This window comes from Lissotriton helveticus, chromosome 5_1 (genome assembly GCF_964261635.1).
Source record: "Lissotriton helveticus chromosome 5_1, aLisHel1.1, whole genome shotgun sequence".
NCBI classification, from domain to species: Eukaryota; Metazoa; Chordata; class Amphibia; order Caudata; family Salamandridae; genus Lissotriton; species Lissotriton helveticus.
Window position 1 is genome coordinate 2,129,948,061 of NC_136065.1, and position 23,953 is coordinate 2,129,972,013.

General features: G+C 46.2%; 1 protein-coding gene across 2 annotated transcripts in view; it reads right to left on the minus strand.

Annotated features, from left to right (window-relative positions):
- Nucleotides 1-23,953, minus strand: part of FUBP3 (far upstream element binding protein 3) — a 303,302-nt gene that overhangs the window by 222,027 nt on the left and 57,322 nt on the right. Inside the window, exons 2-7 of one of the 2 annotated variants that reach the window (XM_078646216.1) lie at nt 21,400-21,508; nt 14,217-14,250; nt 13,324-13,373; nt 7,566-7,637; nt 5,457-5,514; nt 1,199-1,361 (exon numbers count right to left, since the gene is read on the minus strand). In XM_078646216.1, the coding sequence (XP_078502342.1) occupies nt 1,199-1,361; nt 5,457-5,514; nt 7,566-7,637; nt 13,324-13,373; nt 14,217-14,250; nt 21,400-21,508 (486 nt within the window). Of the gene's footprint in view, nt 1-1,198; nt 1,362-5,456; nt 5,515-7,565; nt 7,638-13,323; nt 13,386-14,216; nt 14,251-21,399; nt 21,509-23,953 lie in introns of both variants that reach the window. The other variant, XM_078646214.1, reaches the window with a different exon arrangement.

Sequence of the window (23,953 nt, forward strand, 5' to 3'; positions counted from 1 at the left end):
TTAACCTAACATCAGGGCTTTACCTGCCTGGCCTGCAAGGCACCTACAACACTTAGGAGGGAGGGGTCCTCCAGGCCACATTAACCTAACATCAGGGCTTTACCTGCCTGGCCTGCAAGGCACCTACAACACTTAGGAGGGAGGGGTCCTCCAGGCCACGTTAACCTCACATCAGGGCTTTACCTGCCTGGCCTGCAAGGCACCTACAGCCCTTAGGAGGGAGGGGTCCTCACAGGCCACGCTAACCTCACATCTGGGCTTTACCTGCCTGGCCTGCAAGGCACCTACAGCCCTTAGGAGGGAGGGGTACTCACATGCCAGGCTAACCTCACATCAGGGCTTTACCTGCCTGGCCTGCAAGGCACCTACAGCACTTAGGAGTGAGGGGTCCTCATTGGCCAGGCTAACCTCACACCAGGGCTTTACCTGCCTGGCCTGCAAGGCACCTACAGCCCTCAGGAGGGAGGGGTCCTCATTGGCCAGGCTAACCTCACATCAGGGCTTTACCTGCCTGGCCTGCAAGGCACCTACAGCACTTAGGAGGGGTCCTCATTGGCCAGGCTAACCTCACATCAGGGCTTTACCTGCCTGGCCTGCAAGGCACCTACAGCACTTGGGAGGGGTCCTCATTGGCCAGGCTAACCTCACACCTTTACCTGGCTTAGTTTGCTCACACTGAAATAAAGGAATAAGCCACTACCAATCGTCAGGCCACATCTCCGTTCATCTTTTTTCACCCACTATGTCACTCCACACAGAACAGACACATGCAAAGCAGCACTGGTCCTGGCCCAATAGGTACAGTTTAGCTCAAACTGGAATGGCGAGAACATGGTACGCATCTAAACATACCCATCGCACTGCGGAAAACTCAAAAGTGAGGGGCGCATGCTTGCAGAAGTCTCAGACACTGAGAATCCCTGGGGAGCAACATTCCGCTCCACACGAGACTCACATAACCGGAGATGACTGATCAGTTAATTCACTGGTCTACTGTAGCTTGAGCACATGCACAAAAAAAAATCAGGAGTTAGCTAATCCTCTACGAATTCCTCACATCAAGGTCTTTACACAAAGACATTCCCACACATATGACCACAATTTCACCACATCATTCAAACTGCTATAATGGATTTTATGTGGAAGCAGAAGATAAAGTAGACTTTCCTACAAACCCTGCTGCAAGCGGCAGCCATACCTGCAGCTGTTTTATGGTCTCTCCTCCCTTGCCAATGACCAGTCCAACTTTGGATGCAGGGATCAGGATCTCCTGGATGGTGCTGGTACCGTCGAGGTCACTATGGAATCCAGGTCCGTTTCGACAGCGGTCCACAATCTGCCCCAACAGCCGCTTTGCCTGTCTGAAGGTTAAGTAAGAGGCTTCAAGTGAATAATACAAAAAAAACAATGTAACGCGGACGAATGGCCAGGAAACAGTAGCCTACTGCCTTTGCACCGAGCTTTGCCACCACCAGGTGAACCTCCTTGAGAAATTAACTAACACAGAGGGTATTTGCACCTTACAGTCGCCACCAATAACTTTATCCTGCACCTTGAAATACATGTAGCTACATAAATGAGGCAAAAGCAAAGCACTGCAAACCCATGTGCACTTTTTAAACTTATGATCAACATACTAAGCAGAGACAATTGCTGCTCAAAGCAACGTAAGTACCCGGTGTCCCTCAGGAAGAAAACAAGCCCATCGAGATTCTTTAAGAGGGTCGGCAATAAAGACTATATTGGGTTAAGCTTGCTGCTCACATCACAACTCCACAACAGACTGAAAAGTGCTCAACACAGTCACACCCCGGCCTGATTTTAAATACTAAGAGCTACAATTTGAAGATCGTTACACCAGTTTTAGTATGGACACTGGGGTGCGCTTCCTCAGGTCCTTATAATAATTTCAGTACTCTACACCTACATGAAGAAAGGTTTGGCTGGTCTCTAGGTCAATGTTTCCAGACCAGATATTTTTGGAACTATACAACAGCCTATTCTCAGAGCGAGCCAAGAGCTACTGGGAAGCTGCGGTTTGCCATTTTCTCCCCAGCGAACAAACTGTTTTTAATAACAAATTGATGCCAAATAGAGGCGTAATGATTCAAGACGTTATCAAGAAATCTGGGTGAGCCAAGTGTGCAGACAAACCCACCTGTACGCTCAATATACAAGACATGCAAGTGAATCCAGCAGTTGGCCCAATGCAAAAGGAATGCAAGGAAATTAATCTGTTCTCTTCATGTACAAGGGAAACCATTTGTTGGTTTTATGCCCAAAGCAGATAGCTCTATGCTGAAACAAGCGATTTAAGGCCAAAAGCAGAAGGTCCTATGCCCAAAGTGCTAGCAGATGGCAAAGCAATCAGTTTGATCAATCTGTGCACAAGGAAAATAAAAAAAGGATTTGTTGGCTACGTAAAAGAGAGAGGTAAAGTAGACTGTTTCATCTATGCACAAAACACAGTAAATTCTGCTATGACTCCCAAGCAAATGGAAAGCCCAAAAATCCAACCTTCCTCGATCTACAAAGTGGGCAACCAACCTGAAGGCAGTCGGTTTGTGTCACCCAAGGAAAACTGCCGCTACACACTGTGCAGGAAGCATGCAGCGGCTGCCGCTTGGTGGCTCCATGAATAAGGCACCCGATTACATTTCCTAATTACCACAATGTATACGGGAGACCTACCAATTATGTACAAAGCAGGCAAGAACACTGGTCTGAATAACACTGTATCCAAGATATGCAAGGAAAGCTGCAAGTTACCAATATGCCTACGTATAGCATGCTTATAAAAGACGTAAGTGGCAACAGGCGGCTTCCTTGTTTAAGACGTGCAAGAAAAGCAGTCGGTCAAGACTGCTCAAGGCGTGGAAAATGCGCAGTTAGTAAGAAACATAAGGAAAAGTGTGGTGAGAATTAAATGTCATGCAAAGAATGCGTCCGGGTGGTTATATACAGAAAGCCAGTAGCAAAGTCCAAAAAGAGCGCACAATCTTGAGTCGTAAACTGAATGGGGGACTTTTCCCAACAGCTAAATTCTGACATGCTGGGAACGTACTGTTCTAATGGGAATTTTATGATTTCATGTTCTTTGAAATGTTTCTTATTGGCCATTCATACACCAGGATGCAACGTAGTAAACTTAGGGAGCAGACTGTGTGCAATATGAAGAATATGGAGATGCATGAACCATAACAGTACGCTATTTTGGTGCGTGACACAGGAAGAATCCCTTTTCACAGGGCGATTAAAATGTAGGCACTGGTATTTACAAGTAAACAAGCCCAATTTATGGCAGAGGTTTCTCTATAGCAAAGCACAAACACACGGACTATTGTGGTACCCATTATCAAAGAAAGTTGGTGGAAGGGATGGGACATGGAGAGGAAAGATTAATCGATAAGCAAAGAAAGCCCGATATTGCTACATTATTTGGGCTTAAAGAGTCAGGCACAGCCTAAACAGATCTGCTTTTAAGCAGAGGGGGTTTGGTTTTCAGGTTCTCAGGGGGAGAGTTCCATGAAAGGGAAGGGAAGGGGCTACTGAGGACAAATGCACAGCATTAGTTTTGAAAGAAGGCGACTCTGAAAGGTTACTTTTTGCTTCTTAGAGATAGGACGTACCCAACTTTATTGGGAGGCTGGAGAGCTATGGAGGAGAAGTATGAGAAGATATGTATACCAGGCATCTAGTTTACACTTTATTCTGGTCTCAAAATATAGCCAAAGCTATCTGGGTAGGATTGATGCAATACTGTCTAATTTATTGGTTGATGATACAAGTCTGGTTGAAGGGTGTAGAACAGTTTTCAGTGGCAGGAGAGTGGTTAGGGGAACGACAACGAGTACAGGGTTGATGGTGCTCGACTCCAGATAGAATCAATGCATACGCTGCTGATTTTAAAAGGAGAGCACTTTGATTTTCTTCATGGCATAAAGGTAAAATATTGCTGCTCCGATGAGTATGTGAGGGATCATGGATAAGGAAGAGTCCTAGGTGAAGAAAACTGTGGGTGGGAAGAAGCCAGGTGTGTTCAGTTTATTTAACCACTCCAGGTTGAAAGGCTTTTTTTGCATTTGGAAGGGGAAAGAATGACCACGTTTTTTTGGGCAGTGAAGAAAGTTCTCAGACGTCCAAGTTTGAATGTAAGCAGCACAGACCGTAGTGGGACCTTAAGGACCAAGGGTGTTTTGAGGTAAATTTGGTCGCTGGCGCATTCATGAATGGAAACATCTGTCCTCAGACAGATTTTGGAGAAGGGGCACAGGATGGAATGTTCTTTCTTGATTCATTGCAAGGAAGGCTTCTAGGAAGTCAAGCAAATGTGTTGGCTAAGTGGATTGGGGGGGGCTTGTGAGCTCTTATATTTGAGAGCACAGGTATTGTTAAATGCTGTGTATCCGTTTACATCATTGCCCGTGTTTTTTCCTATATGGGTGCTCAGAAGCAGACAGCAGGGCCCTTGGAGGATTTCCAGCTGCAGCTAAAGGGTAGAGTTTCTCAACCAGCATAGCCCCAAGAGCCTTAATAATGACGAGCTCATGAAGGAATCTAACAGCTAAAGCATTAAATGTGTGTATTCAAAGCATGAATCCTTACTTCTCCAGCTCCTTCAGAGTCTCCCTCTTGGATGTTAAATAGATTACAATGAGTGTCATATCTTCTCTACTAACTCTCAAACAATTATGTTGCACCTGCAGCTGTCTGACAAAATGATAAACTATTCCAAATCTGGGAATATTGGAGTTCTCTCATTCATTTGCAGTCTGCAGCACAGAAGGCTTTGTCACCTTTTCAGAGGTCTCATTCCAGTGCGTTGGAATACAACAAGCACTGGTAAATGCATTAGGTTTCGCCTATGTGACTACTAATAAGCTTTTTTTTGTTGTAAGTTGTTGCTTGCTGAGTAGTTGTACAATATCTGCTTAAGTGTTCGGAATGGTTTACGTTAGAAGCCGTCTGCCTTTTCCGGGGAAGAGATCTTACCTTGACAGTGAATGGGGCTTAAACAGTGTGAACAGCTTTAGAAGACGTAAGCAGCCAGGAGATATTAACGGCAAAAAAAGAGTGCCCACAAAAGCTAATGAACACAGTAATTCGGGGATTGGGAACTGAGAAGAGACCCCTTTTAAAATATATTGAGTACAGGAGATTTCACAAGCTGAAACACTTAAGCGAAACTTAACACAAGGGCCTCAAAATGTAACATAACAGACAACAAGGTATTCATTCGGGAACTTTCGTTCAGCCCACACACTACAGGGAGCACGCCAGAGAAAGAGCTAGCATTGCAACTTGAGAAGGAAAAAAAGGTAAAGTAGCGTGTTAAAAAAACAACAAAAAACACAACAAAGATACAATCAACCCCCCCCCACCCCCCCTAAAATTTCAAATATCGAATTGGTAAAAGTAATGAGGAAAAGCCTACTGTAGTTATATCCAGAACTTACTCTATGCTTTCGATCATCCCAGTCAGGACACAGGGCCGCTCTGGCATCCCACCGCTGTCTGCAAACCAAAAGGCGAGGAAAGTTACTAGGCATATCTTTAGCATTAGTGCAAACACAGAAAACTAAGATATTAGATTATATTTAAAACTTTTCTCAGTGAAGGGAAACAAGCAGCTCTATCTTGGCTATCCAACCTCCACAAATGTGGCTATTTTTGTTTGAACACTGAAATAGCTTTCCATTCCCTTCCCTGCAGAAGCAGCACTGCTGCAGCCCCAAGGTTACGGCAGCGGCAAAGATAGGCCCATTTGCACAGTATTCACTGTTACGCTCTCCGAAAACCCCACCTCAAAGGTAACAAACAGCTTCCAGTCCTGTTTGCAAACTCAGATTAGCCCAGACAAGAAAAAGGGCGGTTACACAGGCCTGTCGCCGAATCAATATTTACCATTTAGGCAGCGGCTTTGGTGTCCTCGACTGCAGTCACTTTTTCTACTTGTGCAGGAACAGCACATTAATACCTTTCCAATGTAACTTGAAGAAGGCAGAGACAAAGGCTGCCGCCACCTGAGCAGGCCACAGAAACCAAATAGATCTGCAGAAATTAATCAGGAAACGCAGACCAGTGGTGTCCAATAACAGAATAGGTCATGGTTACAACTGTGAATGGGCCACTGGAAGCAAGCAGCAGAGCATGTGACCTCTTTAGCAGAGTGTGCAACAACTTTAAATGGCCATAAGCCAGTGATCAATCAGTGTAGGATAGCCGTTTGTAGCAGGGAATCTTCCTCCCAACTCTTTCTTTCCTCAGTTACATCCCCCATGGAAGCACACAATCTGGGAAGAGTCAACAGTGCACAAGAGACCTGACTCAGGGCATTAAGTATCCAAGCCCAGGAGATCAGAAGAGAAACTGTGCAGAAGATTCACGAGCAGCTAAGATCGGAGAAGAAAGGCTGCCACCTATGCACAATGACAAAGCCAAAGACTGCTTTAGACTATTTAGCCAATCAAACGTTATTCCATTGCACCGCCCACCAGCTCAATGTGGCATTCCCTGCATTTGTCCCAGACTCAGACATTACCGCAGGGATTACATGGCATTACCTGTCGTGACACTGCTGCTTCAAAGTCCACCTCAACCATCCTTGAAGCCTATCTACATCTGTACTGTCTACAACAGCATCTACTTTAAGAAAATTATAAACAACTGGGAGGTTTTTTAGGTGTTCCAGAATTACAAGGCGCACAGCCAGAGTATCCGTAAAGTTAGGGTAGAAACAAAGGTTATTCAATGGTTGGTACAGGCAATAGGGCGAACGGTAAATCCTCACAACCGCTCAAAGATGGACCAAGCTTGGTCCATACAAGAACAAAAGAAAACCACAGTGCCCCTGCACTATACAATAATGTTATTAGGGTGTATGGTAACAACAATGTCACTTCGATAAGTATAAAGAACAAATAGAACACCACCCAATTCATTCAAATAGCTAAACAGTTGGCGACCATGTTTAGACAAAATAGAGAAAGAAGTATTGGATGTGATCCGTTGCTGGTGCGAAAAGTTCAGTTTATTGTTCCTATAAGTAGGCCTACTGTTTAGCTATTTGAATGAATTGGGTGTTCTATTTGTTCTTTATACTTATCGAAGTGACATTGTTGTTACCATACACCCTAATAACATTATTGTATAGTGCAGGGGCACTGTGGTTTTCTCTACTTTAAGAAAATTGCCATACCCAGTCTGTTTTTGTGCAGATAAGGAATGAACCCAAAGATGCTATCCACACACAGCGCAAAGCATGCTGGTCCTCGCGCATGAATCGGAGGCCGGCTGCGTTACCATCCACGCTCTGGCCACTATGTCACTGGGAGATCAGATGTGAACTGGCCCAAAGGACTAAGCTGAAGATGCCAAGATGTTCAGCAAGAGCTGCGATGGGACCACAGCAGTACATTCCAATGCCGCCCAGAGCACCTCCAAGCCACGGCTAGTCAGACTACACCACACCGACTGGACATCGATGACCGAACCCATAAGATGAAGACAAGCGGCAGCGATTGGGCAATGTGTGGCTCCTGGTCTGTGGTCAAAGACATTTATACCTGGTGCAATCTGGATCTTGCATCCGGACTCGGCTTGGATTCTGGAGATCTGCTCGCCGCCCCGGCCAATTACTAGATGAAAGAAGAGACATTTCAGAAGAGCTTCACAGGGTGAGATCAAACAGGAAAAGTGGACATCATCACAACATGCTCAGGCTAAAAGGGAGCAGCGAGTTCCTAAAGATCGACAGCGATGAACACGCACAAAACAGCAAAAGGGAAAAGCATTATTAAGTGAACACAAGGTGACCGTGCCGACTCAACACGCAATTAAGGTTTATACTGGTTTATTTAAATAAAACAAACTATTAAAACATAAATACATACACATATATATACATATACACACACACACACACACATATATATATATTTCCTGGCAGACAGTTTGCAAGAACAGATAAGTGCAAATTAATTCAACCAATCCCACCATCCTTTTTGTGCTATTTAAAGGATCCTCTATTAGGAGGGCAAGCCCTCATGTAGGTTTTGTGCACAATGTGCCACACGACGTAAGCTATTGTGGAGTCTCATCACGGCTTAAACCAGTCTGCGGCCACTTGTGGTTCGGGCTGATCTGTTCCTAAAGGAGCAGGACAAAGGCTAATTTGCAAACAGCTTGTCACTGAGTCAAGTGGCGCAGTGGGCAAAAAAAAAAAAAAACGATCTGCTGGAGTTTGGCCACAGTATTTACCGGTGGACTAGATTAAATGCACTCCCGACCCGGTGGAGAGGGCAGGCCGAGGATGAAGCATAAAGCGCTATACCCTCCATCACACACAGGAGCAAAGCCTTATGCGTGAACCCCCGGGTACTGTTGAAGCCTGGGGACTGTACTCATTGGGTAGATCCAGGTTATGACAGGTACATCTAGTAGTAGACACTACTACCGGGTACTGTTGAAGCCTGGGAACTGTACTCATTGGGTAGATCCAGGTTATAACAGGTACATTTAGTAGTAGACACTACCACCGGGTACTGTTGAAGCCTGGGAACTGTACTCATTGGGTAGATCCAGGTTATGACAGGTACATTTAGGAGTAGACACTACCACCGGGTACTGTTGAAGCCTGGGAACTGTACTCATTGGGTAGATCCAGGTTATAACAGGTACATTTAGGAGTAGACACTACCACCGGGTACTGTTGAAGCCTGGGGACTGTACTCATTGGGTAGATCCAGGTTATAATAGGTACATTTAGTAGTAGACACTACCACCGGGTACTGTTGAAGCCTGGGGACTGTACTCATTGGGTAGATCCAGGTTATAACAGGTACATTTAGTAGTAGACACTACCACCGGGTACTGTTGAAGCCTGGGAACTGTACTCATTGGGTAGATCCAGGTTATGACAGGTACATTTAGGAGTAGACACTACCACCGGGTACTGTTGAAGCCTGGGAACTGTACTCATTGGGTAGATCCAGGTTATAACAGGTACATTTAGTAGTAGACACTACCACCGGGTACTGTTGAAGCCTGGGAACTGTACTCATTGGGTAGATCCAGGTTACAACAGGTACATTTAGTAGTAGACACTACCACCGGGTACTGTTGAAGCCTGGGAACTGTACTCATTGGGTAGATCCAGGTTATGACAGGTACATTTAGTAGTAGACACTACCACCGGGTACTGTTGAAGCCTGGGGACTGTACTCATTGGGTAGATCCAGGTTATAACAGGTACATTTAGTAGTAGACACTACCACCGGGTACTGTTGAAGCCTGGGAACTGTACTCATTGGGTAGATCCAGGTTATGACAGGTACATTTAGGAGTAGACACTACCACCGGGTACTGTTGAAGCCTGGGAACTGTACTCATTGGGTAGATCCAGGTTATAACAGGTACATTTAGTAGTAGACACTACCACCGGGTACTGTTGAAGCCTGGGAACTGTACTCATTGGGTAGATCCAGGTTATGACAGGTACATTTAGGAGTAGACACTACCACCGGGTACTGTTGAAGCCTGGGAACTGTACTCATTGGGTAGATCCAGGTTATAACAGGTACATTTAGTAGTAGACACTACCACTGGGTACTGTTGAAGCCTGGGAACTGTACTCATTGGGTAGATCCAGGTTATGACAGGTACATTTAGGAGTAGACACTTAATGTGCCTACAGGGCATAGCTGGATCCAGTCTCTCGGGACCCTTATTCCAGAGGAACAGCATGAATCCACGCTTTGAATACTAGATTACATACACCCATCACCTTATATGACCATCCTTTCGACCTGCCATCTTTCTGGCTAAAAAGGGAAGGGTTCAAATCCGGCAAACATAAGAGCCTACATGGCTCCAAGCTGCACATATTTGATCTAAGTCCCTTGTAGGATTGTTTCCCAAATAGAAGTGCTAAAGTCTAAAAGGGTGATCAAGCAGGATCGCTTTATTCATCTCTACCACCGCAGATCAGCGGGCATCCATGAAGGGGCTCTTCCCGGTACCCAGATGTGTGGTGTCCCTCAGGACCGGGAGATGCAGCACCTACCACCGCAAGCTATTAAGAAGCTGGACCTTCACATCACATTTGGTGACGTCATCTTTATACATGGCTGACAGCAGCCATGTCTACAATGGTGGTGCTGGACTTTCCTCAGAACACAACCTGCTCCTGCACTAATCCCTGAAGTCCACAAGGAGGGGCTCCAGTTTCACTTTCATAGCCAAGAGGCCGGCCCTTGCAGTGTGAGACGGTGCCAGAATGTTACATACCCGCTACTCCTTGGACAGATCAATCTCGTGCCTCCTTCGGCGTCACCCGCCATGTACTCTTTCCCTGTGGCATTATAGTGGGTCAGCTCTGAACCCTGGCACCTTGAGGAGCGCAGCTTAGGGGCTCATCTATCTATGTTCAGCATCTCCCAGAGTAGAGGTGCTTCCCTCACTGCTTCTGTCTCTCCACGTGGAAGGGGGCCCTTTGAGCTTTCGCCACTACAGATTATGCTGCAGCGGGCATTGGAGGTCCCAGAGTAGAGGTGCTTCCCTCACTGCTTCTGCCTCTCTAGATGGAAGGGGGCCCTTTGAGCGATCGCCACTACAGATTATGCTGCAGCGGGCATTGGAGGTCCCAGAGTAGAAGGAAAGGATGAAGAAATGAGGACAGCACAACATCCTCTCGAGGACATCAAAATGTCCTTCACCGCCCACAAAACATCAGGGCACACAACACTCTCCAAGCACCTCAGAGATGCCAAAGTAGACTGAGGATGAGGGCCCACTTCAAATCTGCAAACAACTCGGCAGCATCTTTACCTCCAGCTGCCCCACGCCCCTCAACAATCCCATCATACACTTTAAAAGCAAAATGAGCTGGCATTCCACCACCGGGCAGGCTGCGAGAGTTTGGCAGCACAGTTTGCCAGTTGGAAGGCACCATCACTAGTCCAATGAAGTTCAAATGTAAATCTTGTGATTTGCGGGGAGTACCACTAGGACATCCTTGGACCCCTATTTGGAGAAATCTACTTTCAGAGCAGATCAGAAAAGCACTAAAAGGACCATCACATTATGTGTGGGCGGACTGCAAAGAGTGTTGGTTGGAAATCCTAGAACCTCGTCCCGAACCGACAACGCGGCTTCAGAAACACCAACGAGTTCCTCTTTTGCTTCTTCCCAGGTTTAGAACAGACGATTCACGTACAGGAGTTGAATTGTGCCCCGCCTGCATGACTACACTCCAGCGGTAGGTGACACTGGCGGGCATCAATAAGGCTGAACCCAAATTGTCATTACTTTAGGGCAAGGACTCCCGCTGGCACAAGGTGAGGGAGTGGTTGTCAGTACCTTAACAGAGCTGGAGTTGAAATTGTGCCATCTGACAATTGGATGCCTAAGTGGTGCTCGATGCCCGGGTCCAAAGGACAGCTGCAGGTCATGGATTTCAATGGGAGAGAAAGACGCGCCTGCTGCGCAATGGGGGACCGCGACGTACAGATACAAAAGTACTGGTAATGATCCTGCAGGACACCTTCAAGTGGTCATTGTGAATCCACATTAGATATGACCCCTGCTACACAAAGCACTAACAGGACCTGTTTTACTCGGATCACTGTGCAGACTTCAAGAATGATCCTGGAGTGTGCTCGCAGGACAAGGTGGCGGACTCACTGCACTGCCTGAAAGAGGTGGACACTCTCCTCTATGGCAGACTTCAAGAATGATCCTGGAGTGTGCTCGCAGGACAAGGTGGCGGACTCACTGCACTGCCTGAAAGAGGTGGACACTCTCCTCTATGGCAGACTTCAAGAATGATCCTGGAGTGTGCTCGCAGGACAAGGTGGCGGACTCACTGCACTGCCTGAAAGAGGTGGACACTCTCCTCTATGGCAGACTTCAAGAATGATCCTGGAGTGTGCTCGCAGGACAAGGTGGCGGACTCACTGCACTGCCCGAAAGAGGTGGACACTCTCCTCTATGGCAGACTTAAAGAATGATCCTGGAGTGTGCTCGCAGGACAAGGTGGCGGACTCACTGCACTGCCCGAAAGAGGTGGACACTCTCCTCTATGGCAGACTTAAAGAATGATCCTGGAGTGTGCTCGCAGGACAAGGTGGCGGACTCACTGCACTGCCCGAAAGAGGTGGACACTCTCCTCTATGGCAGACTTAAAGAATGATCCTGGAGTGTGCTCGCAGGACAAGGTGGCGGACTCACTGCACTGCCCGAAAGAGGTGGACACTCTCCTCTATGGCAGGTGGGGGGTATCCACCAGACAGGCTCGCTTTATTTCAATTAATAGCCGCCATTAAAGCCATATCTGACAGTACACAGTATAAAGGAAAACATTACCTTTAAGGTATCTGAAACTCAAAGAAAGCAGGAAGAGTAGCCAGGGTGAGAGGGTGCAGATGAACATAACATGCATCTTTGTAAAGCATGAGAACCACCTGAATAACACATTTGTATTCATACCCAATGCTATGGAGCTTCATGAATCAATCTCAGAAGGAACAAAGGTTGAGTTGACCCTGCTGGGATTTGAACCTGTGACTCCGAGGTTAAATGGAGACTCCTCGAGTGGCCAATCAGAGCACCGAGTTACTAGATCCCGATTACCTTGAGTAACTTTTCAAAATGTCATGCTAAGATCAGTCGGAGTAGCAGATCCACGTAGGAGTGGGGGGGCGTCTCCGTTCTCGTTCCAGAGAGGCCAAAAGGGTAAAGCCCAGCTGTAAAAATAGGTGGGAGGACGCCGTCCACCCGCATGGTACCCGACTCGAGCCCTGAGAAGGATGGAGGTAGCGGACTGCTTGGAGGTACTAGGACAGAAAGACCTGCAGTGTGAGACTGACGCAAATTTCATCCCACTCATTCTGGAATCCAAATGCAATAAATGGCCTGTAAGCCAAGGACTACTCCTTAGAAGTCAATATTTCAAACCATAAAAGACGTGGAAAAAGATGGCAAATACCCTGGGGGTAGGGTGCAGCTAATCGCTGTGTTTCTGAAAAACAAAACTCCAGGATTCTGGTCACACTGAATAAGCAGAAGAGGATGTGGAGGCTTCCTCTTAGTTATGTAGTGAAAACACCTGCACGTTTACTGGCCAAGCCTCAAAGACGGGATTACTTGAGTCTGTCAATCCATATATTACATGCAGAGGCCATTTGAGCCTTTAGTATCCTCCAGAGGCAGATTTCCTTCATTGAATGGCAAAGCACCAGCCTCTAAGAAGCAAAGGACCGTTACAGCTGTGACTCAACAATCGCACATACAGATGCAGTCCACAAACCACAAACAGGTACTTACTGAATCCAACCATTTTATCCGGCACTTTGAATTCTTCTGTTATTACCGCTCTGAAAGATAAACTGATTTCATAAAGTTCAGATACACAAAAGCATCACCCCACTGGCCCCAGTTTTCCATCCCTCATCCTTCAATCCCCTAAAAGCTCACTTCTCCAAACATTACATATCGTAAAATTTAAATTAAAGGAAGCAGGAGTCGCTGGTTTTAGGAGCTTTATCATTTTCCAGAAATTCCTGAACTGGCCATGGGAAACCAAACACTCCCTAGACACAGCAATCCTTGCTTGCAAACTCACTTCGAGCATTAAAACGCACATGCCCAACTGTCATGCTCAGGTGGTTCAACGCTGCATTAAACTAGACGCTCATGCACTGCGGGGTGAGGGGGGGCACAGTGTTCAATACCCAATCAGGCACCCGGGTTTGAAGGGAGCACCAGAGGACTGCCAGCAACCCCAAAGGACCTCCACTAAGGAAATGAAATACTGGCAACACCACTCCACCACCCACAGCCGACTGGAGAAATAACTCAAACTTAAAACATTTCAAGAGGGCCCCCTCAACTGGCACTTTTTAAGGACACATTAAAAAGGACCCAGGTGCATCTCATTTAGAGCCGAGGTCCTTGCAAAGTGGAGAGAAGAGATGAAGCTAGCTAGATAAACCACTCCAGCCCTCTCTGAAAGCCGAGCGACCCACAGCATGCTGCCTCCCTCTTCTCAAAGCAATGGTGTCTTTAGGAAGCTTATCGACAAGCGGAGCCTGGAGAATCCAGGCCTGCTGATTCTCCACACCCTCAAGCCCTTGTTTCCCCAACTCTCGAATACAGATGGCAGTTCAATAAACAATTAACACCTAATCAATAAATAATAAAACAGAACCCAGGCTTACCTTTGATGTATCAAGCCTCCTAACTGGTTACCCACTGTGGCGGAGAAAGGGAAAGAGCAGAAAAATCAACGCATTATCACGGATAAACTAACTTGCGGCGCAGAGAAAGCGCGCGGGCCATTAAAAAGCGGCAGCAAGACAGTCATTTGGCCTGAATGCTTCGAATGAATACGTTATGTGATCTGAAACAGGGGGAGACTTCTTGATCAGCCTGAAGTCCAGCTGGACAGATGATAGGACATTGATCCGTGGGCCCCCCTGCTGGGGCGCTGAATACCACCCCGGCCACTTCCAACAATAAGAAGCCAGAAGAGCCTATTGCAGCTCCCTCAATCCCAACCAAATTAGCCATGATGTAATGGGGTAGCAGACTGGCAAACGCTAAGACGGGTCAACGGGGCTTTAAAGAGGAGGAAGCATGAATGCCAATCAATAGGGCACTAGAGGGCTGTGCCTGGCTGGTCTGCGAGCTCCAGAGCCACATCCTACAAGTGGGGGGGTGGGTTCAAGGGAGAAACAGGAGAAACTCGTACTGATAGTCTAGAAAGCACGGAAAGTCTCATAGGAAAAGAGCTATCCCCCCCCCCACCCCCGTGCATACACCCAGCATACAGGCTTGAGTTACAGCTGGCAAATAATCCGCTGTATGATGTTAACATACATGGCAGATCAAAAACCATGTGGTGACCCTCTGTAGGACACAAACGCATCAGTTCATGAGCATAAAAAAACACTTTAGTGGCTGTACTTTTTTAGAAAGTTCAACTCATTTTATAGTCCGAGTAATTGAGTCTTAAAGGCCTGGGAAAAGGTGAAGATAGGAGCAAAGGGGCAGGGATGTGGAATTCCTATAGCCCGACGCCCGTGACATATTGTTTGGGGTCAAGGGCAACAAGTTTTAATGTGCATTTTGTCCTTGGGACAAGCAGGCCCAACCCCCTGAAGCACAGACCCTTTGGCTGCCAGTTTGCAGTACCACATTAAAGATCAAGGAAGGGCACTGCCTGCAGTTTAGTTAATATTTGTGTGCATATGTTAATGCTGTTCAAACTTGTATTTATGGTTCATTAATTGAGAGCCTTTATTATTAGTCTGAGCGCTCACAGTAAATGTAAGTTCTGACTGCACTACTGACAGTGGTTCCAGTATAAAAATGTGGACTCACGGTTTAAACGTTTAGCAATATCAGGCTATGCATAATGCTCCCAGAATGCTCTCTGATTAGATGCAAATATTTGGAGAAGCTTGAAAGCAAGATTAATGATTCTTTGCTTTCAATATAAAAGGTCCCTAAAAAATGAAAGTAGGAAAACATTTTTTTTGCTAAACTACTGTAAAATTTCAGGTACCATCTCTTTGCCACATCATTTAGTAAAATGTGTTGATGCATGCTAGTATTTCCCCAAAATATTCATATTAGAAAATCAGTGTAAACAGTTTCAATAAGATTTTTGGGAAACATAAAAATAAACAAGCATTGGCAAAGCCAGTTGGTCTGAAATGGTGGTCAGCTTTTTAGCTTTGGCAATGCGTGACTTGTTGTGGCATGTTTTTTGTAAAACCTTATTGATGTGAGAGCTGCCAGACCCTCACCATTATAACAAACATTGGCAAAAGCAAAAAAAAATGTTGGTCTCAAAAAAGCACACACTGCCACGTTAGTTACTGGCACTGAACAAAACTACTTTGTGTGCAGATATGCTCCTTATGAAAGAGCAGAATACTGTCACTCATGTGAAGCCAGCCAATACAGAGAGAGAATTTTAATAAACACTAAAGGTCTTGGTTAACACCAGACCAAATTAGGGGCCCAATTATTAAAGAAAGTCTCAAAAGTGCAACCTTGGTTTATGTCCCTGCATTAAGGGCAGCTATATGGCTTTCGTGAATTCACAAGAATTTACAGCAGTAGAGCAAGAAACAGTACTCCTAGAAAATATTTGTGAACTGCATTTTAGCATGAGCAAATATGCATGTGTAGATTTGCTCATGCGAAAACCTGAGTGTTTGCAAGTTTATTTTCCCTCTAACCCCTTTTTTCCTAACTCTGGAAGGTTTACGTCAGCCATTGTCAGGAGTAAATTTCCAACATTTCTCAGTATTGGAAAAGATTAGAGAAGAGTTGTTGAAAACCCTTAAAACATGCAAGTTAGTAGGTTTGCACAGACTCAAAAGGACATTCCAACCCTGGAACTATTGTTTACCACTACCTTCAGTGCCAGTATGTAGATCTGCAAAAACGTAGCAACATAAAAGGATTACTAGTATTCAAACAATACTATGGTATGAGCCCTGGCATAATCAGAGATGCTATATAAGAGCTATTTTATAATGAGATTTCTGCCATAATTTGTCGCCGCACAACATGGCACCAAAGGGACAAGTGGATTTTGTTACAGGACAAGTAGATTTATGAAGCAACCTGCCCCATGGACAAGTAGATATTTTAATAAATTCCACACCCCTGAAAGGGGGGCTAGGGAAGAGTGGGCAAAGGTGGGAACTTAAGCTTGTTTTGATACCAGGAGTGCAGTTACACAGATTCAGAAAGCTCCTTCCACTTTAATGTGGCCAATTTTGCATCCTTCCAGGACACATGCAGAAAACAGGCTTGACTTTACGTTTGGGCACAGGGAAGGAAGGGCGGTTTGGGATAAAATGTTGATCTTTCTGCTGTTCACAGAGGCGAATGACTAATACATAGAATGCGAGGACTCCAACAGGTTCTAATGGCATACAACGTTTATCTCCTACCATAGCTCTGTAGAAACAGACCTGGTTACCCATTCATTCCCCACCAACGCCTTAGTAGCATCAGGGCCCTTAGGCCCAGCACAAGCCAGCAGAAAATGAAGCAGATTGGGTTCTACTTTCTGCACTAGCAGAAACTCCAACCTTAACTGGGCTGAGAACATGCATGCCTAAAAAGGCTGCGGTTCAACCCTGTGCTTGGATTGTCTATCAGGGGTCTCCAACCTCACCTATAGTGTGAGCTACTCCTGATCATGGAAACCCGTTGTGAGCTACTGCAGTGACATGATAAATGTACACAGAGGTCAAGTAACTTAAGCACAGAGCATAAAGCATGAATGGCACAAGAGACGTGTCGCAAAAGGTTTACATTTGGGGTCCTTTAGGCTCAGTGTTGGCCATTTGTTGTCGAGACAGTAAAAGGGAGAGAGAGAGAATAGTGAGGGAGAAAGGACGTGAGACAAAATGGACTGGCAGAAAAAAAGGCGGAGAGCGGCAAAGAAAGTAAAGAAGGAGCATGCGAGAAAAAAAAGTTAAGAAAAAAATAAGGAAAAGCCGAAACACTGAAAGAAAGAACTAAAAAAAAAAGAGAAGAGAAATAAACAGAAAGGAGTGAAATAAAAGATGGAGAAATTATGAAGAAAATGAAAGGAAGAAAACAATGAAAGTAATGAATGGCACAAGAGGAAGAAAATGACAAAAGAAGTAGTAGGAACAGAAAGTAAAACGAACAAGAGAAGGAAGGAAAGTAACTAATAGGCAAAATGAGAGAGAAAAACAAAAAACACGGACAGACATGGAGAAAAGATTTGTTGAAGAAAAGTACAAAAAGGTAAAAGTACAATAAGTAAATGCAAAAGGCAAAGTATAACGCACAGAAAGATGACAAAAAGTGAAAGCAGGGAAAGGAAGAAAGAATGTAGAGAAAGACAGGACAAAAAGGAAGTGGTGAGGAGTAGAGAAACCAAGAAAGAAGAGATGAAGGAAGACAATGGAGAAAGGATATAAGCAGGAAAGGGATCGAAAAGAATGAAAGAACAAAGGAAACTATTGAGAGAAAGTGTCATGTCCTTCAGGCTAGTCCTATCATGTATGCCCCCTTTTTACAAACATTGTCCCATCCACACGACAATAACGATTCTGAACAGGTGACCTTTTACCTGGTAGCTTGCTGCGGTCTCTGACATCAGGCTCTTAGTATTTTATCATAATCCCTGTACCTAGCGTACATAAACAGGACCTCAGGCACTGCATATTTTTTCTGTATAAGAGCCAACACTTTTTCATCCTTGGCCAATAAGCCTGCTGTGCATGATCGTATTGTTTTAGAAAAACATTTATGATTGCCTTCAACACATTTACGATTGCCTTCAACACATTTACGATTCTCGAAGAAACTCTGGAGTGACCACTCTAGTATATAAGACCCTTATTCCCCCCCTGCATATTTAGAGGAGAATTCCTTCCACGCTGACACAGGGTCCTGCATGCTGAGTTTCGATACGCAGCAGTCTGACATCCCTTGCGGGTGTCATCCTCGGAGCAGAGACAGAGTCCTTCATTCTCTACCATCAGGTGAGGGTGTTGGTTCTTCCCTAAGGGATTCTTGGCTATATACATATAATCTATACACATATACATGCTACACCTATATATCTAGGCTAGGTACATTTAGGCAAATTACGTAGGGCACGCATTATCGGAGTATGCGAGGTCTACAGTTTTATCTGAAATGTATATGTTCATCATCTTAGCACTGTGGTAGAAATGCATCTACGGTTTACTATATTAGTACTTGCAATTTCTTTTGTATGCTTCTCTCTCCCGATTGTCGCAGCAAATATGTTTTACACAAGACTGACGCTGGACCAATAAATACAGTCGGTCACATTTTTTACGTATCTGCATTGCAGTCCAGTTTAGAACGAACGTATTGCTCGTCTTGAAAAGGTAAAGCAATGATGTACTATGGCAATAGCTTTCCATAATGGTGGCCCAGTTCAGAGGAAGTGAGATGTGCCTCACTGCAGACGACACTAGCGGCAAGCAACCCATTAGCACTACCTAGACAGCTGTAGAAGATGCTTTTCCTCTTTAAAGTTTACTTTTTCTTAAGCGAAGTAATTTAAGGGAAGCACTGAAAACTAAAGGACCGGCACACCAGACCAGACACGGGAGCACACTCACTTTTAGGTGGATGTGAACAGGACATCAAACTCCAGTCACGGCAAGAGCCAATGACTGCTGTGGAATAAACTATTATTCCAGGCAGTACAGCGTCATGCATGGACGGAGAGTTGAAGTCACACTCAGAGGTACACACTAGCAGGGTGGGCTCTGAACCACAATATCTACACGCACGCAGGATGGGCTGTGAACCACAGCCTCTATCCATACCAGCAGGGTGGGCTCTGAACCCCAATATCTACACGCACGCAGGATGGGCACGAAACTACAGTCTCTATCCACACCAGCAGGATGGGCTGTGAACCACAGTCCCTGCACACCAGCAGGATGGGCTGTGAACCACAGTCCCTGCACACCAGCAGGATGGGCTGTGAACCACATTCCCTGCACACCAGCAGGATGGGCTGTGAACCACAGTCCCTGCACGCCAGCAGGATGGGCTGTGAACCACAGTCCCTGCACACCAGCAGGATGGGCTGTGAACCACAGTCCCTGCACACCAGCAGGATGGGCTGTGAACCACAGTCCCTGCACACCAGCAGGATGGGCTGTGAACCACAGTCCCTGCACACCAGCAGGATGGGCTGTGAACCACAGTCCCTGCACACCAGCAGGATGGGCTGTGAACCACAGTCCCTGCACACCAGCAAGATGGGCTGTGAACCACAGTCCCTGCACACCAGCAGGATGGGCTGTGAACCACAGTCCCTGCACACCAGCAGGATGGGTTGTGAACCACAGTCCCTGCACACCAGCAGGATGGGCTGTGAACCACAGTCCCTGCACACCAGCAGGATGGGCTGTGAACCACAGTCCCTGCACACCAGCAGGATGGGCTGTGAACCACAGTCCCTGCACACCAGCAGGATGGGCTGTGAACCACAGTCCCTGCACACCAGCAGGATGGGCACAGAACTACAGTCCCTGCACACCAGCAGGATGGGCTCTGAACCACAATTCTTGCACTCCAGCAGGAAAGGTATGGTACCACTCTTCCTACACAAAGGCAGGATGGACTTAAGTAGCAAGTTTGATACACAAGCAGGATGGGCACGGAACCATATTCCAAGCAGTCGGTTGGGTGCAAAATCATGTTTACTACACACATGATGGACACGGGGCCATGTTTCATATGTGTGTAATGTATATGTGTGTATGTATGTGATCAAGGCCGCAGTTTGGCGGTCGAAACGCGTCATTCTGGTGTGAGTTTGCAATAAATCAACGTTTTTGTATCTGCATTGGAGTCTGTGCCCGTGTTATACCCGGCGTGGTTTAACCTTGGGATTTTGTTTGGAGATATAAGTGCAGCCCAAAAAACACTCCAGAAAAAGTAAAGTAAACCCACTAAGAGAGAAGATTTACTACCACCACTCCTTGGTGGTGCTCAACAGTGAAACGCGATTAGAAGTGTGTGGTCTAATAAAATATATATTTTTTTTTAACAAAAAAGGGTAAATTATCAGAAAGCTCAAAATAGAACAATGAAGCAAGGCCTGACGAATACAAGTAGCGATACCAGTGAAGTATATGCAGTCTGCCTTCTTTACCATTCACAGGGTGGAGATCACACATTCATCTAGGGTGGACTCTGCACTATATAGAACACTCCATATAGAAACAATAGTCCTGGCAAACAAATACACCGATTACTAGACGTTTTGCAGTAGCCTGGAGACAAGGAGACTAAAGTTGTTTGTAGAAACAGGTTTGATGGATCGTTTTCCTTGGAGACACCTACAATGTCTTGACAACACAGTGCTGTGGACACACCTCCAATCCAAGTACTAAAGCGCTGATTTATGACCTCTGCATTACTCAAATAGTATTTAAATATTTTGTTTCACTGCTTCAGTCCTCACACATTGCCCCTTATAATTCACCTATGTGCAGCAAAGCTTTGCTAATGGGCAGCTACGAGGAGAGACTGCCCCCTTCTTAAAACAGTCATTTTCAGCCAGACCCATATCCAAGGTACATGAGCGAGACACCACCCTTGGAGGAACAAGGAAGGCTCAGCAGTGTCCTAGAAAGCAACTAATCTCTATGGTGAAGTAACTGAAAAGTAGACCGTCCATTTTTCATTATCTTCACAACTGGATTGACTGAAATACAGATACAAACTAGGCAGTGGCAATCTAGTTACTACGTTAACTTTGGTTAAACTTTTCTGAAGTTCAGTTATAACCTCCATGTGTTAAAATCTCAAGTTTAGAGATGAGGCGCACAAGCACGATGAAGTTACCTCCATCATCCATGGATCTCTTCTGAACACCATAGCCGTACACAGAGGGGTCCACCAAGGGGGTAGAGTTGTTCAAGTGGGGCATACCATCGCCGATTTTAGCAGCTATCTGTTCAACAGGAGAAATGAAAAAGCATCAGTGGGACATTGTTGCCATTGCCTTATTATACAATCCATGCTCCCAGAAATAACCTCCCACGACCTTCCCCTCCTACCAGCCCATCATTCTCTTTAAAAAGCTCATGCACTCAGATCTTGGTCAAGGGATTGTCCTCAGCCTGCTAGTTAAAGACGTTAGCATAAAACGGACTCAAGTTATGTTATGTTATGTTAATGGTTTTTATACCGCGCACAGCTGCCCCAGCAAAGGGGCGTCCTGGCGCAGAGAAAGGTATACACAACATCACAGAATGCAGCAGAATCAGGGAGTCTTATTAAAAAGAAAGGTTTTGATGACACGTCTGAACTGGAATAGGTCTTCCAAAGCACGGGTTTCATTAGGGAGAGCGTTCCATAGCTTGGCGGCTATTACTCGGAAGGAGCGGCCTCCAATCCTGCTCAGCAAAAAACGAGGCACAACAGCCAAATTCTGACCCATCGATCTCAGAGAGCGAGAGGGGACATATGGGGTCAGTAAATTCATGAGAATAGGTGGAGCCGTGCCCTTCAAAATTTTAAAGGCCAGGCAGAGCACCTTAAACTCAATCCGCCGAGCAACAGGTAACCAATGGAGCGTTTGCAGAACTCTAGACGCTGAGCAACGTTTGGGCAACCCAAAAATTGCTCTTGCGGCGGCATTCTGCACTCGTTGTAGCCACAGAAGTTCAGCCTTATTCGTGCCAGCTAACAGAGCACTGGCATAGTCTATCCTGGATAGAACAGAGGCCTGGACCACAAGCTGTCTAGTAGGGGCATCGAAGAATTTAAGCACCGGCCTGATACCCCTAATGGTGCCAAAACAAGAGGCCGCCACTTTCTTAGTCTGGCAGGTAAAGCTGAGTGTAGGGTCCAGCCAGACCCCGAGGTTTTTTAGCTCCATAACAGGAGAAGGGATCATTCCTAGCTCGGGGGGCCACCAGTTGTTATTCCACCATCCAGGTTGCTTCCCAACCACCATCACCTCTGTCTTCATTGTGTTCAATTGGAGACAGTTCTGGGTCATCCAATTGGCCACCGCACGCAACCCCTCACAGAAATTGAGGGCGTCCACAGCTGAGTCCCCACTTAGTGTGACCGCCAGCTGCGTGTCATCCGCATAGGACACCATTGTCAGGCCCCAGCGTTTGACTACCGCAGCCAGCGGCCCCACATAAAGGTTGAAAAGAGTGGGGCTCAGAGATGATCCCTGTGGGACCCCCAACGTGAGCGGGTGAGAGGTGGATTTACCGGGTGGTATCGCAACCTGGAAAGATCTATTGGAAAGGAAGGAGCAGAACCACCCTAAAGCCAGACCCCTGACCCCAGCTTCCTCTAACCGCTGCAACAGGATTTCGTGGGACACCGTATCGAAGGCGGCACTCAGATCTAACAACAGGAGTGCCGCTGTTCGTCCGGTGTCCAGCACGGAGCGCAGATGTTCAACCATGTATAACAAGGCGGTCTCCGTGCTGTGGCCAGCACGAAATCCATTTTGCGTGGGATCCAAGATGTTAGCTTTGGCAAGATGGTCGGCCAGGATCCCATTCACGTGGGCTTCAGTGACTTTAGCAGCCCACGGCAGCAGTGAGATGGGGCGATAGTTCTCCGGTTTTATAGGATCAAGGGTAGGCTTTTTTAGGATCGGTGTAACTACCGCTTGCTTCCATTTGGTGGGCACAGTCCCTGAGGCCAATGACATATTTATAAGGGCCAACAAGGGGGAGCGACATATGGCCTGCATGTTTCTGAACAGGTCCGGTTTGAGGGGGTCAGCAGGAGAGCCAGATTTAATTTTTTGGCTCAATAGGTCAAAACCCTCTTCAGATAGGGGGGCCAGCATATCCAAGGTCATACTATTGATCTTTGGACAATCACTTAAGTCCGGACGGTACATGATAGTTGGAAAGGTGCGATAGATTACTTGCACCTTTTGAACAAAAAACAAGGCCAGGCTCTCACAACGAGAGTCTGTGCAAATTTCTGCGGCAGAAGCCCTCTTAGTTGTTAGGTCCTTTAGGACCTTGAAAATTAATTTAGAGGGGTTAGGGCTGTTCCGAAACTCCTGCGCATAATATGCGGCACGTGTTCGACAGACCGCTCTATGATATGCCTTGGATAGAGTAAGGTAGCAGGTTTTGAGCACGGGGTCATAAGCTTTCCTCCAGCGTCTTTCTGCTTGCCTACACTTTCTCTTGAGAGACGACAGGGTCTCATCGTACCACGGACTATGGGCATTGGTCCGGCACTTAGAGCGCACAAGGGGAATAAGGGAGTCCAAGGCCGAGCCAATCCAATTGCAGAATGAGTCATACCCACAATCAGCATCGGGGGGAGGAGGTAGGGGTGTCTTTCCTAGTATAAGGTAAAAGTCTTCTAGTTTTAATTTGCTCCACTGGCGGGAAAGAGAGGTTTTATT